The 18,933-nt window shown below is 47.7% G+C and overlaps 1 protein-coding gene across 5 annotated transcripts in view; it reads left to right on the forward strand.

The window, feature by feature from the left end:
- SEPTIN11 (septin 11) overlaps positions 1-18,933 on the forward strand; it is a 65,812-nt gene continuing 46,879 nt past the window's right edge. For all 5 annotated transcript variants that reach the window (XM_032992391.2, XM_042796904.1, XM_042796902.1 and 2 more), the window contains exon 1: positions 1-111. In XM_032992391.2, the coding sequence (XP_032848282.2) occupies positions 85-111 (27 nt within the window). In that variant the 5' untranslated portion in view covers positions 1-84. The remainder of the gene's footprint in view (positions 112-18,933) is intronic.

Raw genomic sequence — 18,933 nt, forward strand, 5'->3', positions numbered from 1 at the left:
CTCCCCGCCGGGTGGCCATGTTGCAGTCCTAGCAGCCAGCGCGGAGGCGGCGGGCCGGGGAGAGCGCAGCGCCCTGCAACCGCGATGGCCGTGGCCGTGGGGAGACCGGCGGTGGGTGCGGGCAGGGCTGGGGAGCGGGGGGGGGGGTGGGTGGGAAAGGGGGGGCGCGGTGCCGGGGATGCCGCGGCGCGGAGTGTAGGGGGGCAGCGCCCCGGGTGTAACGGGGAGGGGGGGACGCTGCCGCTTGTGCCCGTTCGCGGGACCGCGCGAAACTTTTTTTTTCCTCCCCGGTTTGGGGCCGCGCGGCTCTTTGTTGTAGCGGGGCTGGGCAGCTCCTCCCGGAGCCCGTCGGTGCGGGGAGACAGCGGGGACCGGCTCCCGGCTGCTCCCGCCGGGGGCTGCGGCCGCCTTCGGTGGCTTGCCGCGGGTGGTTCTGCCCCGCCGGTTCCCGTGGGTGGGAAAGCTTGGGAGTGGGGAGTGCTGTGCTTCGCGCTGGGTGGGCAGCCGGGTGGGCGGGAAGAGCCCGCGGGCCCCGGGGAGAGGCTTTGGGCGCTGCTCGGAGGCGAGCAGCAGGCGTGGAAATCCCGGGCTGCAAGCCTTCCGAGGGGCACGCGTGTTTTGCGTCTTCCAGCGTGACCGTTTTTCTGGGGGTGTGGTGGCCAGGAGTTTTTTGTTTGTTTGTTTGTTTTGTCTTTTTTTTTTTTTTTTTTTTTTTTTTTTACATCCATGTTGAGAAAGACAAAAGCTTTCCCCTTTAGAGGGAGAAAGGGGAAAAACAAAACAAAAATCCTCAAACCCACAGAAACTAACAGATGCTGTTCCTGAGAGAAAAAAAAAAAAAAAAAAGTCTCACATCCAGCTTGCAGTAACATGAATGAAACTCCACCATGACCAGACTGAATGCGCTTTTATGCATCATTGGCCACGGGAGGGAGAGAGACTCAACTGACTTCCCGGCAACTTTTTCAGTGCTTGCGAGTAAAACAGATGTTGCCCATGAGCAGAGGACTTGAATGTGGCTCCTTCTCGTAATAAGAAAAGGGTCTGTGTTCAAGATGTGACCAGGATGCATTTACGATGCACTTAAAGATCTGCGGGGCTATACGGTTCTTCTGATGTGGCAAAGCAAATGTATGAAGATGGGGTTAGTGATGTTACAGGAGGTGGGGAAGTTATGCTACTAAGCAAAATAAGAGCTGTTGTTTGTCAACAGAATACCTATAAATTATACCAGCTGTTTGTAAAGCTGCTTCTGAAATGTATTCCTTGATCATTAAGGTCTAAAGCATGCTTGGAAATTGAAGTTTTTCTTTCAGTGTAAGAAGATGCATTGAAATCACTACTCCAGCTGGTGCTTAGGGCAGGCTGAAGGGTATTGCCCAGCAGAGCTGCTTTGCTTTGTGTAGAGTAGCAACCTTGCAGCATGAATAGGCTCAGAGATGTGACTTATTGCAGGACATGATTGCCATTTGTTCTTGTGTATGTGTTTTGCTTTATTTTTCTGTCATTATACAAAACTGACACCGCTACTCAACCTCTCCCGTTTTTGGTTAATTGAAGTGCACGAGCAAACCCAAAAGAGCATCCATGGAGGGCTTCACACCAGTTAAAATCATATGTGTGTCACTGAGTCCGGTCCAGTGGGACTGACTGGACTCAGAGCATCCTTCAGGGTGAGAAGCATGTGTGTAGGGGAGAGGGAAGAGTGAGGCCACTTAGCTTCCTCGTAAGCAGCTGGTGGGCAGAACCTTCATCCTCCAGAATTGGTGGTTTTTGGAGAGGAGAGTTGTTTTATCTTGGGGTGATAAGAGAAGAAAAGACAGCGGGCTCGTATTCAGTAGATGTTGGGGGCGTTTTGTCTGATGTACCTTCTTATCTAATCCTCTCTGCTGCCGCTTTGCATGCTGCTGTTGTGTTGCTGGGGGGATGGTAGGGAGTTTGAAGAAATAGTTAATTATATGGTAGAGCAAGGCAAGGCTGATGAACATTTGCCTATCAAGCTCTTAACATAATAATCATATTTTATAAGGGCCCTGAGTGGTATGCATCTTGTTGGAGGGAGCATGGGAATTAAAGGAAGGGGGAAAGAGAAGGAATGAAACGAAAAACTAGTCAGTTTGACTTAAAACTATGATAACGTTCCTGAGTCACAACCTTTTACGTCCTGGCAGGATATGACATTATGTTAATTGTAAAAGCATGCATAAAATATAACTGCAGCAAACTGCTCTGAAGTGTCTGTGTTTAATTGTAGCCAAGCAGGGCGTGTTTTGGTAGCATGGGCGGCTTTGGTTTTAAGGCCCTGATCCCACAGATGTGAAGGCACATGTGTAATGCGCTGCCTGTAATTTCATTTGACTTAATAGAGACTGATCTCGGTATGTAAATGTAAAGGCATGCATAAGCAAGGTTTTGGCAGGGTTGGTGCCAAGAAGCTGCCATGGGACCTCTCAGCTGCTGTGTGTTTAAGCATATGCATGGCTTTCATCAGGGTGGAAGGATGCATGTGGTCAGCTGGGCTCGGCGTGAGATAAGCCACTTACAGGCTGGAAACTGTTGAGATGTACTAGGTAGGGGACCCCCTTCCTCATCCTGGGTTAATTCCCAGCATCCTGACCAGACCTGGATGGTTTCTTGGTAGTTCAGAGCATGGAAGAGGGCTCTGGCCTCCTGACCCTTCTCATTATTTGTCAATCCTAAATGTTTACAGAATGGTAGCTTGGTCTAGTTAAAGGAGCAAAATTAATGTTTACTCATGTATATACTTGTCCACAAGTCAAACAAAAATTGATGGAAAGTGAAGCTGGAATACAAATTTTACATGGGGACCATGGAAAACATTATCTGAGAGATGAAAATGGCACGGTGTATTCTTCCATCTGTTTTAAAAATACTTGATAATGAGAGACTGCCAGTTTCCATGGAGGGGAGGGAGTGAAAGAGAAAGACAAGAAGGTAGATCAGGGCTGAGGAGCTGAAGACTCTGTGCTCTGTCTTTCTCGGAGCAGCAGATTTATCAACACCCGCTGGGGTTAGCGAGAGCTGTGGGGCAGCGCTGTTGGAAAGCCCCATCCCTGTGTGTTGCTGGGTGGAGCAGGGCCACAGTGACCTCTGGTTTTAGACGGCGAGAGGAGCACCAGGAAAGGGGATACACCCTTGTCCCTGTGAGCATTTCTGTGCTCTTGCTAGCCGAGTGTCTGGCCGTCTTCACTGGCGATGGCGCAACCGGGCGGGAGAAGAGCCATTGCAGGCGGAGAGCTGAGACTGCGAGAGGTTATGGGGGGCAAGGCGGGTCGGGGATGGACCCCGGGGCAGCGAGTGGATCGCCACGCTCCTGGCACGTGCCCTGGGACTTTGCAGCCTGTCCCTTCCGAGTTTGCTGCAAGGCTGAGCTGTCCTTGCTGTCGGGTATTGTCCAGGGAGTGTTGCAGGGCTGCAGACTCTGGTCCCCGTGAGCGTGGCACTGCTGGGGTTGCTGAGATGGCCAGGGGCAGGGCTTTTGGCTTCCTTGCCTGCTTTCAGCTGCAAAGTGTGGCTTTTTGGGTCTGGCCAGGCTCAGCTGCCCATGCCAGGGAAGCAGACCTGGGTGGTGCACACAGGGGACTGTATTTTAGTTTGTGAACTCTTAATTTCCTTTATTCACCTCGGTGCCTTGTTTGCAGTAGGAAATTCTTTCAGACAATTCTTGTTGCTCCCGTTGATGTTAACAATGGTGGGAACCTGCCTCCTCCTTGCCTTGTTTTCAGCACAGCCTCAGTCATGGGCCAGGTTTTGTGTCCAGCCCACCACAAGCTCGGGGCCTCTCACTTTTCCAGCATGAAGTGAGCTGACTCGAGAGTCAGGATCTGATAGATATAATTGGAAAATCCTTATTTTGTGTAGATGAGATCACAGGGAATCAATTTTAGTGTCCCGTGTAGGGCCTCTGAAATGGCGATGGGGATTGATTAAGCAAGCAGCATGAATATGAAAGTAAAATATTTACTCAGAGCTGAGGCATGTCTCATATGTCCCCTTCCCACCCCTGCAGCCCCCAAGAGAGATGGCTTTGCTGTCTGGCTGCCTGCTCTGGAGCAATTTGAGGGTTGTCGCCACTTTAGTGCCTGCGGTATGCCTCTTCCTTGAGAAGTTATGCCGAGAGCGTGGGCATGAGGCTGCTTGGTAGCTTGTGGCTTGCTTTGCAGGAGAGGTGCCAAGGGGACAGAGTCTTCTCTTGGCTTGGCGAATGCTTCTGCCTTGTCCAGCCTATTTATTTGTTGGCTTGCTTTGGCTCTAGGCTTCAGTTCTATAAGGTACAGTGACTCGTGCAGAAAAAGAAGCAGTTTCAGCTTAGAAGAGTTGGGTGCAACCAGATGATTTAAAAAGGAACAACAAAAAAAAAAGCCCCACAATAGTACTTAAAGCTTTTTTTTTTTTAGGTACACTGTCTAGCTGCCTTCACTTCCAAATCTGTGAACAGCTCTCCATCCTACTGTAGTAAGTGATGTGTAACAACGGTTCAGACGAACGCCACTGTGCTGTTAGTGCTCAGCATTAATGCTGGTGGAGGCTGCTCCCGGTCAGAGACAGAAAACCAAATTCAGAGTCTTGCTGTCTTAGCTAGCAGCAGCAGTAACAAAAATTTACCCCAAATGTTGTTCTTTCTCCCTGTAAGTGCAAGTTTGCCTGCTGCTACGTGATGTAGTCAGTGAGATGGGAATAGGAGATGCTCTTTCTTGGCTGCTTTGTTACATGTGGATGCCTTTCCCCCTCCTCTATGCTGTGGTGCCTGGTTTAGATGTATGTGGGCCAGGACTTGCAGGAGTCACCAGAGTTGTTTTCATCCACAGTTTGGCCAGGTGTGATTAATGTGGGTGTAGGCAAGGCCCACTTGGACTTGCATGAGGTGGTGGAGAAAGAGTTGGGAGAAGGAGGAAAAGCTCCCTGTGGTTTTCCATTAGCAATACCCAGCCCTTCTGCAAGCTTTCCCCCCTGTGGCTGCACTCTTTGCTCATCCAATAGAAGTGACACCCACTGTTGGCATGAAATGTAGTCCCAAGGCTATTATCACCATTTCACTAGTAATACAATTCTTTTGCTGAGCTCTGCAATTTATAAGTCTTGAGCTATCTTTGGGTCTCCTTATTTAAAAATACAGACTGTGGCTAAGTAGCCTTAGGATCTGAATTTGCAATTAAAGCTTTTGAAGTTGCTGAAAATACGGAGGATCTGAATCTTTTTCTTGCAGGCTCAGGCTTTTTGTTTTCATTCATAACATCCCACGTAAGGTGATGGTGAAGAGAAGACTACTACTGGGTTTGGGGTGGGTTGGTTTGTTTGTTTTCCAACTCAGCTTATAGCTCCTTCAGATCATTCTATTATCTAATTGGATTTTCTGTTACCATTTCTGCATCCTAGATTTATTTGCAAATGGCATCTAGCTGATGGTAATACGTTATTGAAGTATGGTAATTGTGGGTTATTTCTTTACCAGATCTGGTCATGAATACTTGGCACAAGCTAATAGAAAAAGACTTGTTTTAGAAACATTTTTGTTTTGCCACAGATGTTGCCCACTTTGCCAGCGGCTCCTGAGAACTGATTCCTCAGCACAGCAGTAGTTCCAATGTGAATTGTTTCTGGAAATGTGCATGCATCTCATGTATTTCATTCAGAAATTATATTAACCTCTCGCACATGTTGAGAGTGGAAGGAGAGAAAGCGTTTTGAATGCCGAGAGGGACTTTTGTAAATGATTTACAGGACTGTTTGGGGCTGTCTGTGGATCTGAAGGTGTTCTGCGAAGTCTGAGTGTTTCACCGGGGCGTTAGCTGGGTCCAAAGCAAAGTATGATGTCCTGTGTAAGCAAGAGACTCAACAGAATCTATTTGCCAGACATGCAGTGAATGCACCGAGTGTATGAAATGCTTTGCTTAAGCACATTAACATGTCTTGAATTAGGTTTCTGGGAGCCTGGTGGTGGCAGCCTCTGGTTTTGTCTGTAAGGAGAACTGAGGTGGGAGAGGAGCAAGTTTGGTAGACGGCTTGCTCGGTGACAGCGCGAGCTTGTATTTCCCTCTTCTGCAGGGCAGCACAGGGACTGGTTTGCAGTGAAGTGCAGGAGCACAGACTGCAGTAGGGATCGAATTGCAAGTCTGGTTTTATTCTTTCAGATAGAGGTTCCCACTTGTAGCCACAGCCAAGTCTTTGCATTTTGAAGCACACAAATCATCTCCTTTTCAGCCCCTTGAAAACCCGTCTCCTCCAATGTGAGTCAGCCTAGGAGCTTTTGGCGGCTTTTGGATGAATGAAGGATAGCAGGGTGTCGGTCCTAGCTTTATTTTTCCAGGACAAAATTTGGCAGGCAACAGCCTAGCTTGGAAATAAGAAATGTGCAACCTGGACAGGTGAAAATATCTGGTTATCACTGACACTGGTTCTTGGCATCTCTCTGCAGTAATGTGGATTACCCCGCATCCTTCAGGTGTGTGTAGGAAATGTACAGGGTTGCCAATAAAAAGGTTGTGTATAAATGTAGTTGGACTTTACTTTTCTTGCTTCATACAATTAAAGATTTTTTTCTCTTTTGCCTCCTGTTGTAATTGGTTGAATTTAAGTTTCTTGGATATCTGCAGAATGAATTTAGGAACAGCATGGCCCAAGATATTTCAACAGTCTGTTTTTGTTTTGTTCCTAGCTTGAAATATTAAGACTGTTATTTTCAGAAATTGCTGAATTAAGTAACTGGAAAGAGTTCTCATTTATTCTCAGCTTTTACGGTGAAAAGATTAGGTTGTCATACTGTGAGCAGGTACATTGCTAGCTGTAAATACTAGCAGTGATTATAAGGCTTAACGCATCCATCTGAGACGGAATATATGCACAGTCCTCAAATCTTCATGTTGAGACCCCAAGAGGAGCAAGGATTTTGCTGGATCTCCTGGTGACTTGCTCTAGTGGTAAATGACACCACTACCGCATCTGTTGGCTGCTGCTTTTTCCTCCCCCAAATCTGTTTCGTGTCCGTGTTGAGCTGTGGTAGGTCTTGTGGTGCCTGCTCTCCCTTGGTCAGTCAGAGTTTGGTGCTCTGAAATTTTTTGCCTGCATGTAGATGATGGGGGGGACGGGGGAGTCATTTTTCAAAGCCTGTCTCAACAGTTTTGTCTGTAAAACTTTCCCTAGTTGTGGCCAGGTAACTCAACTTGCTGCTGTTGTTTTTAACAGAAGAAATGATGAATCAACAATTCATTACCTTACAGAATCTGATGGTTGAGAATGGGTTCGTTCATTTCCTGTATGTTGTATGTAATTTGCAAGCCAAGAAAAATCCTTCCTGCTTTTAAATGAATTCTTTTCTGCCACAAAGTATCTTTTATCACAGAAAATACCAACCTAGTCTCATTCTGTTTCATCTGTCTCATTAATATTGAATACGTGGCGCTTCAAAGTGGCAGCCAAAGCAAAGCAGGGAGTTTCAGCTAATATCTGACAACGGCAAGCTGAGATTAAATGACATCCGAATGCAATCTGCTATATATAAAGTAAAATTAGCGTTTTCCAGGAGCATTTGACCTAATTTATGGTTTTCTCTCCCCCTGCCCCCTCAAATCTGTCTTCAGATGTTGGTTAGTCATCAAGATTTCTGAGCCTTCAGCCTGCTTTGGAGAAGGTACTTGGTGCCAGTCAGTCCTCTGAGCACCCGTGGGGGTGAGAGGTGCTAAGTGTCTTTGGGGAGCAGGCTGTTGGGGGCCTGAGGGTGCTACCCCCAGTCGCTGGCAAGGCTGATGTGTGAGGGGTCCCCATGGGAACCCACCATGAGCAGGGTCAGAGGGTGCTGCCTCCACCCCTGGAAGATATCAGACTCATTTTGGAAGTCATGAAATGAGTCCTTGGGCAGAGTCGGGAGGCAGCCCTCCCTCCTGGCTTTGAGCGAGCTCTTGCGGGGCTCTCTTACCCGTCTCTTAGGCCTGGCTCAGTCTTGTGGGCAAGGGGAGGGCTTAGTCATTGCAACACAAGCCCCTGGTTCCAGTGGAGGTGGAAAGTGGCACCAGATCTGGGAGTTGCTTCATGCTGGGGAGAACATGCATCCAAGTCTCTGCCTTGGTGCAGCTCTTCAGTGAGGCAGTGGTAAACCTTTCCTGATGCTCTGGATTACAAAGGAGCTGGGCTGAGAGTTGAAAATAAACAACTTCTGCGATGGGCAGTCGATGGTCGCTGAACGATTAGAATTATTTAGTTTGGTTTCTGATATATATCTGCCGGAAAGTACTAGTGTCAGGGCATCTTGGGTTGTGTTTCCAGGTAGCTGAATATTCATCCTACTGGAAAACACTTTTGCTATTCAGCATTTGGAGTTAAGCAATTGTTCATTACTAGCTCACTAATTACAAGAGCCGCTTGGGATTAGGGCTTGTGTGGCTGGCGTGCTGCAAATGTTTCAGCTCTTGATTTGATGGGTGGTCTTGGGCAAATACCTTAATTTTGGCATGCCTTTGCTCTGTGATTAAAGCAGATGATAATTCCCTTTCTTGCTTTGTAAAGTGCAAAGCTGTGATCAATGAATTAATAGCATGGCCATAGTCACCTTTACAAACCTAGCCCTGTTGCACCGTATCTTGTGACACAGAAGCATTACCAGACTAATGCTTTTAATTAAAAGCATTTTCAAGAAAATAGCTATTCAGTTAGAGTGATGTGCAAGTTATGTTTTCAAGGAGATTTAACAAGTAATTTGAATAAAGAAGAGTTTAAAAGTGGGCGGTGTGAGTAACTCCACTGGCCTTGTTTCTCTGGGCTTACGTAAATGCAGTTGAGGGCAATTTTCATGCAGAGCATTCCTAAGACATGGTGAATTTCTCTGTTGTAGGCTAGAACCACTTAAACATCAAAGCCAGAGGTGTTTTGGTTTTGTTGTTCAAACAAAGACTTTATTTGAAATTGCAGTCTGACGTGTGACTATTGTCTGTTACTGAGCACGGCTATGATTCCCCCTGGTTTGGCCTTCTCAGGAATGGAGATAAGAAAAGCATTTTTCTTCCACGGGATGTGCATTACTTGTTTTTGATATAACCTGAGGAAAGCAGTATTTTTTAATACCCTAACCAAGCAACCTGATGATTTCTTCCAGTGGGATGAGCCAGAAAGCTAGCAGTATAAATCCAGGCAGGCTAGCTGTGGTACAGCTTACATGCAATGAAGGGAAGTATAAAGTTCACACAGGCTAAAAAATGGTTGATGTTTCTGGCATGAAGTAGGTGGTTGGTCTCTATGTAAAATACACAGTAAGGAGTCCCAAGAGGAGCGTGCAGGTGCTGTCTCCATCCACACTAACTGTGGTAAATGGGGCTTTTTGTGGACTGTGTGTGCTAAAATATCTTGGCAGTTGAAAGCTGTTCAGGGCAGGGGACCTGGTATTTCTGGTTTGGTGCAGTGCCTTGCAGAGGAGGGTCATGGCCCAGCGTTTTGGGTTCACTGGTGCTGAATGGTAGGAAGGAAGATGGAGATGGCTGGATGGGCGCCATCTTCCTGGCTTCTATACAAGTAGGAAGAGTGTGCAAGCCTGCTCTTGAGGTTTACGCTCCAATTTGCACCCTTCGGTGCTACAGAGTGGCCCAAGGAGATGAGAGTAAAAAACAACATGCACCCAAGGAAGGGTGGCTCTCCTGCCTGCACTGACTCTCCCAGAGCCAACATGAGCTGGGCTGCCGCAGGACCGGGCTCTGGTGCTGTGTGGGTGCTGTGGTGTGCAGAGTGGGAGCCTTAACGCTGCATGTACCGACCCAGCTCTTTCTCCTGGGCAGTGGAGAGGAAGAGCTGGGCATTAGCCTGCCTCTTTGAAGGCTTACCAAGTTCCCAGAGCAGTTACTTACCTGTCAGCAGACCCCAGCTACTCTGGAGTATAAGCAACCCATGCGGTGCTGCTCGTGGCTTCACACATCCCTTACTGCTCTGAGCAATGCGGAGGTGAAGACTGCTGCATCTCCAGCCTTTGCAGAGTTTAATAAGGGCTATGCAGCAGTGGATCACTTGCTTTGGTATCTCTCATTAAACAACTCAAGCCATGGGTAAAAAAACATGCACCGTGCATGGGGATTGTGCCCTGGTTTTGGGATAGGCAGTTCTGCAGCACTTGGAGTTGTAGAGCATGTCAGAGCAGGGAGCTCCTTCATGTGAACTAACCTTGCCTAGTCCTCTGCTGGAAGCGCTTGCTCGGAGCAGACTGAATTTGCCGTTGGGTATGTTTGTCTTCCCGAAACCTTAGGTTTGGCTCCATAAAGTTGTGACAGGATTTACCTGCTCTGTTAGGCCTTTAAAGCCTTGCTGCTGCAGAGAGATGAAGCACAGTGTGGTAGAGCCTGCTCGCTTGGCAGCAGCCCTCCTCGCCTGTCACAGTCGTTCCTGCTCCATGGTCGACTCGTGCTCAGGTGTTGGTATGTGCTGGCATCATTAGTTGGCCAAGCTGAACACTTCAGTGCTTTGCTTACAGAGGGATACCTGACATGCCCTGCTGCCTATTCTGGTGCCTCCAGGAAAAAAAATGAGGAATCGAGATCAAGCCTAGAAAATGGGCTTTAGTATGGGCAGCCCGAGACCTGTGTGGGCCGTGAGGTAACAGGGCCTTGTGCTGGCCTGGCGCTCTGCTTTGGCAAATTTTGTGGGAGAGCAGCCTGTCGTGAGCTGCCTCTGCACTCTCCTGCCAAGGTGGTGGGATGAGAGGTGGCTGGGTCACACTCCTCTGGAGTGACACCTCTTAGGGGGAAAAGAGGGTGAGAAACCTGAGTAATGGGAATATACAAAGCTACAGCATAAAGTAACTGCAGGAGGTGCAAGCTAATGGCAAATCCTCTTGTTTATTATTGTTATTCAAAGAAACAGCCTTGCAAAATGTTCCATTCTTCCCTTCCAAAAGTTGTCCTTGAGCTATGTGTTTCAACCAAGTGGAGTGCAATATGTATTGTCTGTTCTCATGAGGTTGCAAGACTTTGAATTCTACCAGGTATGTGTTTAGCTTGACTGTCTGGGAGAAGTCTGAGCAGCTGGACTGTTCACATGGGTAGTACACTAAAGAATTTTTGTTCGCTTTTGGGGTGTATCAAAGAAAGACATTGGATATGTGGGTTTAATTTAACAGTAGTCTGTTACAAGCAGTGGCATGGATTGCTACAGCACAAGTCCTCACAGGAGGGAAGAAATGAAAAGTAAATCTGGATCTGACTACTTTTGCTTTCTTTTAAAGCACAAGCGTGACTAGGGTGGACAGTCAAAGCAATGATGTGGTGGCCAACATTAATTTTTCTGTGGGGGTGGATACTGGCTCCAGTTTCACCTTTTAGCAGGGCTCCATTGACAGCTAATGGATGTTGCAGCAGCCTGTGTATGGAATAATTTATGAATTTGGAAGAACACGATTCCAGTGAGCACGTGGGTGAATGCCAGTGGTTCGCAAATCTCTGCCAGTGGTCTTGTGAGTAGTGGCCTGCTGCAGGAAAAATAACATTGGATTAGCTCAGGGTAATGTTTAGAAGTGTCACACTTAGTTCCTAAAGACTGGCGCTTCTGCAAAGCAGCCCTGGGCTTGAGGCAGGATATTCTGAAGTAAGCAGAAAGGTATTAAATATGAGTACTCCTCCTGCATCAGACAAGAAGTGGGAGGCAACATGGGGAGACATTTGTGGCTACCGGCTTTTCCCAAGCAGCCTTTGCAAATATCTCTGTCCTTTGGGAAGAAAATTACCTTATTTCAGGTACTTGGACTGTCTGGGCAAGTGCCAGGTCGCTTGATCTCCCAGCTCCAAGGCAGCTCGGTACCATTACCTGTCACCTGGCTCAGGAGCTTGGTGTTGGGTGCCTTTTCTGCAGCTGAAGAAATGGAAGCCTTGCCCTCAGCGCCAGACTCGAGAGCCAGATGTGAACACAGCAGCACTCCCCTGCCTGTTTCCAGCTTTTCAGCCTCCTGCTTTTAATTAAACTGTCGCGACACTGCAGGCAGAGCAGGACCGAGATACCAGAAGCCAAAGGTCCAGCCCCCAAAGGCGTTGGGAGCCTTGGTATGCGGATGGGAAGCCTTTGACGGAGCGTAGGGCAAGGTCAGTGCCTGCTTCCCACTAATTGTGGTTTGTTTGCTCTCTGCTCATCCAGCCCGCCCTGTGGCAGCGCCCCACTGAAGTGTGGCATTTTCCCCTCATGTTGGTTGTAATCACAAAGTGTATCCTCACATCTGAGGAGCATGTTGGATGATAGCTACCCTTCTGCAAGCTCTCGGTGCCTCACTGTTTGCAAAAGTTCATGTGCACCATTTAGCTGTGAGAATCTTTGTTGCTTTGAGAATAATTACAGGAAGCTACAAGGAGACTTGTAGTTAATCTGTATTACCTGGTGTGTCTTTGCACCTTATGCCTCCAGAGGTGGTCACCCAATAGAGGAGTGCTTGCATCTGAGCAGCTGGAGTGGTTGCCTTCTGCTGGGGTATTTTGGTGGTGTTAGAGCCCAGGATCATCTTGTGGTTCATCGCCTCAGCTACTGGATGGAGGAGGCACAGCCTTCAGACGGGAGGGTGAAACTCCTGTGTCAGGTTTATTCGTGGAGGTTGGGCTGTTGCATCAGATATGGAAACCTGCCAAGCAGAAACTCCTGCAAGAACCCGCAGGGGCTGGCAGGGTGTTTTTCCCTGAGACAGGGCACTTTGCAGGTTTGTAGCTCAGCCTGTAGCTGTCACCCATAGGGAAGGGGCCAGCACAGAGTGCTGCCTGCCTTACCCCGGGGCTGCTGGAGCTCAGCGGGGCCGTGCCGGTGGGGCAGGCTCACTGCTGAAGCAGTGAGAACCGCTGCGTTGCCTGTAGCGGGGGTCAGTGCTCCCATGCAAGTTCACTGTTCTCTGGTTCAAGACCCCGTGTTCCCATAAAGCATGCAATCCTTTAAATAAGTGTTGGCTGTAACCCACAGGGTCTTCTTGTGAAGGAGACTGATAACCAAGCCACGTTTTTACTGCAGGCCTTTTCCTGACAGAGCCATGGTGCTGGGAAGCACGATGAAGTGTTTATGGCCAGCAGACCGTTGCCGGTAAATGTTCCGTTTCCTAGGAAGAAAAATGATGTTTGCAGCTACCCCCATAGCTGTGATAAAATAAGCTAGGTCCACAGTTGGTGTGCTCAGCGAGGATGTCGGGGGCTGCGTGCACCCAGCTACGTTGGCAGCTGCTGCTTTCAGAAGCCTTGGATAACTTGTTTGCCGTTCTTGTGGAGCTTAATCCCTTTACCTGCTGTGAAAGCATCCCCCCTCTCATTTCCAGGCCAAGTGTTCCTCCTACGATGTGTGCAAATGATTGCTTACTGCGTCTCTTGCTACAAATGTCGGTCTTTCTAGTGGACAGGTTGAAATGTTTTGGTGCTTTGACATGTGCCATGAGATCACTGAACGTGCGGCTCTGCTAGGGACTGTTGAGACGGAGAGCTTTGGAAGAAATAGCTATAGGAAGGCTGTTTCTGGAACATTTGCCTGTGAGGGGGGGGATGGCATGACCAAACACAAAACGGTCTTACTGATAGTAATAGGTGTGGGGGGAAAAAATCCAATTACTAGAAAGCAAGGTTCCTTTGTTTGAGAGATACAAGTCTCCGTACTCTGATCAGGTCATGTTGGTCAAAAGGTATAAAGCTGTGTGTTATATTTTTGTCACAGATTCTAAGGGGACTTCTCTCTGATGTCCAGAGCGCAGAGAGTTAGCAGATGAGAGCTGTGCCTGCTGATTTACGTTGCTCGGAGTGCTGGCCAAAGGCCATGGGTCCTTCTTCCTCTTAAGCACCTGGAAAACGGCAAATCACTGCTACAGACCATAGAATTACAGGCTTTGGTGAACCTGCTGCTGAGTTATGGACGTGCATTATGTTTCATCAGCAGGATCTCAGACTAGTCATGGGAAACCATGCAGAGCGTAGCTGTGTGTATTAGACAGTTATTCATCATTAAATGAATTAATTTGATTAAGTGTATATGGTGGTGTTAATACATGGCTGCTTCCCCTTTTGAGTTTATAAATCAATTTGCTCTTCTGTGCTGTTAAATATGTGACTGCAACATCTTTCATCCGCTTACTGCATGGGTGATACTGGATGTATTCTTGGAGTGTGCAGCAGGGGCTGATTTCCCTTGCTGACACGAGGGGAAATTCAAGAATAAGCCCCCAGAAGACGGGGCCGTTTCCTTTCCTGCCAGTGTACCCTGTTTTCTGAGAACAGACTTGCTGACCATAGGGCTCTTAGTACTGGAAAACCTTTGTGATTTTTGTCAGGTTAGCGTGCAGTATGCTTCCTGAGGTTTTGGGGGATTTTTTTTTTTTTATTCCCCTTTCTGTTTGTTTTTGTTTTCCTGATGGGCTGTAGCATTGGGCCCTTGAAAGTTGATAGTAAGTTTTGCATCAAGGTTTCAGAATTATTTGTAAGTAAAACCAGGATTTTTATGGTTACAGGATGCATTTAATTAGTGTCTGGAATTTAGCCACTGATGTAAATTTGTTTATAGAAATACTGTTAGTATTTTCCTTTAAGAGTTTTTGTTTTGTACATGTAGTTATTAAAAATAATACTTAGTGTTAATAAAACTCAGCAACAGCCAAAAGAAAAATATTTTTCCCTTGCTTATTTCCTTATGTTGTGCATTTATACACTGTTCCCATTGGGGTTTTTTGTTTTGGGGTATGTAGGTTGCTTTTTCTAGAGCAAAAATTAAAATTGTTCACTCGGAAAATCTAAGTTTATGAAAACACACCAGTTGGCTGAAGATTCAGGGTCTGGTAGCATCTGAACTTGCTTGCATGAGGGGAATTGTGGGACCTTGAATTTTTATTTATTTATTTTTCATTTCATGTTGGACAGCCTTGGAGAGGTTTCTCATTCCCACCCCTGGAATTTAATGTGGTGCCTTTTCTTTTCATCATATTTTTGCAGCAGTAATGCTGATGCGTTACTGGTGTTTGTGGGAAACTGAATGTGGGATTAGTTTCCCCTCTTAAAGAATGAGCTTCCTCCCCTGAAATCTAGATATGCTGCTTAGTGAATACCCTCAGCAAGTTTCTAGCGCTGCTGAGCATGAAATACGGGCAAGCAGATTGCAGGCTGTAAAATATGCAACTACCTGGAGCAAGCGCAACATTAATGATAGTTGGTGTCTCCCAGTTCTGATGTGGCAATGCCACGGTGCTGCGTTTCACGCCCAGAGCAACCGAGCCTCCTCGGGCACTGCAGCGGCGAGGACTTACCGCTTGGGCAGTGAGGGGCTTCGCTGTCTCTTTCTTCGTGGCAGCCCCTCTCTGAATCCTTTAGCCGACAGTAATCGGTGTCCTTGCATTTGCCTTTGAGTGGGATCCTAACTGTTGGTCGTCTGACCCCAAAGAGTGGGACGGGGAAAGGAGAAATGGAGTGTGACTTGGGTGTATCACTTGAGCTTCCGAAGTGCTTGCTGTTAGCAGGGGGGCTTGGAGCCTCCCTGTTAGGGATTGAATTTTGAGAGAAGAAACATCAACCCTGAAGGTATATCCCTGCATGCGAACGTTGAGTTTGGTCTCAAGTGATGGGACATCCAGCTAGATCTGAGTGCAGAAGTGTCTTTACTGGGAGAGAAATGAGCTACTGCAGTGGCACCTGTGCCAGCCATGCCCCCCCCTGCGCACCCAGCCTGGTAGCACCAAGCTGGCTCAGCTTCCAGATGGGGAAGGAAGAAAAGGGTAACTGTACAGGCTTTATTACGAGAACTTCCTGAAGGGGGGTTATAGGCAGGTTTTTCCACATGTAGCGACTTATGCCAGTTTTGCATCTGGCTTTATTTGCATTATTAGGATTAAACTAATAAATCTGTTTTAAATCCTTGATGTTGGGAAATTGCCATTTGCCAGCACTGTGTTGCTGAGGAAAGGCTTTCTGCAGGCTGGGTGTCTGGTCTGCATGACATTTTATAAAGCTTGTACTGCACACTCGATCTCCGGCCTTCTTTTCCTAGTGGGTTATCACAGGTGACTTAGCTTTTTATATTAAGCCTGACATTTGCCTTCACTGCAGGCTTTAGATTTTCTTGCAGTACAGTGCTCGGTATGAAATGGGGAGTTGTTGCGGAGTTCACATTGATTTCAGTAAAAAGTTGTTCTGTTGGCTTGCATTTGTGTACAGACAAATTTAATTTACAGCGTTGAGCTTAACCTCACAGCAAAGGCAGTGTGGTGTTCTCTGGACTTCCAGGGGCGTTGGGGAAGTGCTAGTCTCAAAGCTGCCCTTGAACTACGAACGACTACATGATCACTTGACTCTTGTCAGAACTTGGCAGCCTGGCTGGGTGGACACCACCCCTGCACACATACACACACACAGAGGCTCTGAGCTGTGTCTTTCTTGTAGAGACTGAGGCAGTTTGCTTTATTGGCTTCTCTCCAAATACTGTAGTCAATGGGCAAGGGGCTGAGTGCTGTTGCAGAGGAGAGCAGTGGTCTCTTCGTGAAGTACCACCACTGAAGACACTACTCATCTGTCCGTCTTTGAGACGTGCTCTTACATGGCTTTTTTTTTTTTTTTTTTTAAGTGGCAGCTGGCAGGCAGTTTTCAGATGTCCAAAATTATGCATGTGTTTGCTTGGAGACCGCAGAAATATACTGGGGACTGGAGGACACACAGTGGGCTCTGTTTGAGCTCGGCTGCTTAGAAATTGTTAGTGTCTTGGTGGAAAGCCTGGTAGCAAGTATTAGCCCTGGCAAAGGAGGAGAGAAGACAGAGGCAGGGAGAAGGGTAAAAGTCACTTCTGAGCTTTAGCCAAAGCCACAACTAGTATTAGTTCATGATACCAAACCTCTTAGTCATTGTCAGGCCTGCCTATAGCCCTCAAGTCAGGTGGGTGTGTAGCCACAGCATTTTTAAAATTACAGGTTTGTGTTCATTCATTTTGCCAAGAATTTAAGGCCTGGATTTCCCCCAACTCAGGTAGGCTTTATTTCAGTTGCCTCAGTAGCTGTTCCTGCCTGATTACAGGTAGAGGCGCAAAAAATAAAAGCAAATTGTTTGGCTGTTTCTTATTCTGAGTGCCATGGAGTTATCTGCTTATTCAGGTCCTGTCACCTCTGCAGCTTTTCCCTTCTAGACATCTCTCACATAGGCAAGGTTGCTGCTTTTACTCAAGGTGATGAAATGGTAGCCTTCAGAAATTAAGTTCTACAGCTGGCCTAGAACATGTCTTCTCCTGCCAAGGAGCACCTCACTGCGAAGTAAGCTGCGTTGAGGAAATCATCACAGCTTGTATAAAAAGGGTGAGGAAAGCTGAGGTGACTATGGGAACTGGAGTTCCTGGTGTGATCTGAGCTTGCTCTGCTGGGAGAGCTTACCCAGACTTTCAAAGGCTGATGATTGCAAGCTCAAATGCAGCTAGGAGCAATGCAAGTGCTGCGTGTACTTGTGCAGGGCGGGCTTGGAGGCTCTGCCAGGAGCGTGCTGTGTGCCGGGGCTGGGCACACAGCAGGAATTGGGGGTCTGGTGCTGACACTGCCTTCCTGTTATGCTTCTTAGCAGGCCAGGGGTTGCATGTGAACCCCCTACCCTCTGTGCTGTCACAGACCCCCTGCCTCTTGCCAGGATCCAGCCCCAGGGTGGAAGCTGTGCTCAAACAGCTTGGGAACCTCGTGCATGCAGTGAGCTGTGGTGTGGCCTCATTGCCTTTATAATATATTCCCAGTTGTACCAATGAAACTATTTATTTTATTCCCCAGGAATTCCTGACTTGGTAATAGAGATGTTAGGAAAATAGGTCCCTGCAAAAGAAACTTGTCAGGCAAGCCTAATGTTAGGTGTCGTTGTCTGTAATTGGCAGAAAGATGCCTCCCTGCTGGGCCAAGTTCCCAGGCCCATCTCCAGCGGGAAAACCCTGCTCTTGTTTTAGGGTGATGGAGTCTGCCTGAGCCACCTTTGGAGGTGAGAGCACCCGGAGGAGGGAGGAAACAGTATTGCTGTCTGTTTTGTGAATGGTGTAAAGGTGTTTCTGAGAAAAGGCTTCCACTTTTCCAGTGCCTCCGGAGGGATTCAGCCTCGCAAGCAACCTGCTCCTTTTGATCCCTGTCTGTGGATGTCCTACAGCCAGTGAAGCATGAGGTGAGAGCAGGCGGAGCTGAAGGAGTCCCTTGCTGATGCTGGTTGGCAGCACTGTCAAGATCCCCTTGAATTATGGTGCTGTGGCGCAGCACAGGGCAGGGAGGCAACACAAGGTTTTTCTGCATTGGCTGTAGTATCCGCAAAACCTCATTCTGGCTGGCTTGTTCCAAATGGTAGGTAGCGGGTTTAATTTGGGCTGTCTTTACTTGCTTGCTGACACAGGTTCCTCCTGCGTTAAATAGCAGATGAATTTGATGGTGCCCATGCTTCGCTGTCTGCAGTCATGGGAGGTCTGATGTGTGGGGCTTGAGAGGTAAAGGGAGAAAAAGGGATGTTTTTTCCTGCTTTGGTGCTAGCTGAGTCTGCCCAGGCTGACTCCAGTGGGAGATGCGATTCCAAGGCTCTCGTTTCCCTCTTGGAGACATCTGCTTGGTGGAACATCTCTGTGAATTTGTAGCTAGCATCTCTGGCCCAGGCAAAAAAAAAATAGTCCTGGGGGTTGGATTTTCTTGCTGGTCTGTTTGCAGTGGAGGCTGAGGATGTGATTTGGAGAGAGCAGAAATGTTCACCTTTAGAAGGGAGTTTGGCTGTGCTGTGGAAGAGGCCTTGGTGGCCTGTGCCTGTGGTGGGGACTTGCAGTTCTGTAACAGCTTTCACATTGTGTTACTTGTAGTCACGGGCAGCTGGAGTGCAGGGAAAGCCTTTTTCCTTTTTGGCGTGTGGTGGGGAATAGCTCAATGTAAACTCTGGTGCAAAAAATAGGTGTGGAGAGGAGTGGGACTCCTCATGTTTATGGGATTTGGTTTAGATCTCTGTAATAAAAGGCTTATCTCTGCCA

The sequence above is a fragment of the Tyto alba genome, unplaced genomic scaffold (genome assembly GCF_018691265.1).
Source record: "Tyto alba isolate M040663 unplaced genomic scaffold, T.alba_DEE_v4.0 Super-Scaffold_23, whole genome shotgun sequence".
Taxonomy (NCBI): Eukaryota; Metazoa; Chordata; class Aves; order Strigiformes; family Tytonidae; genus Tyto; species Tyto alba.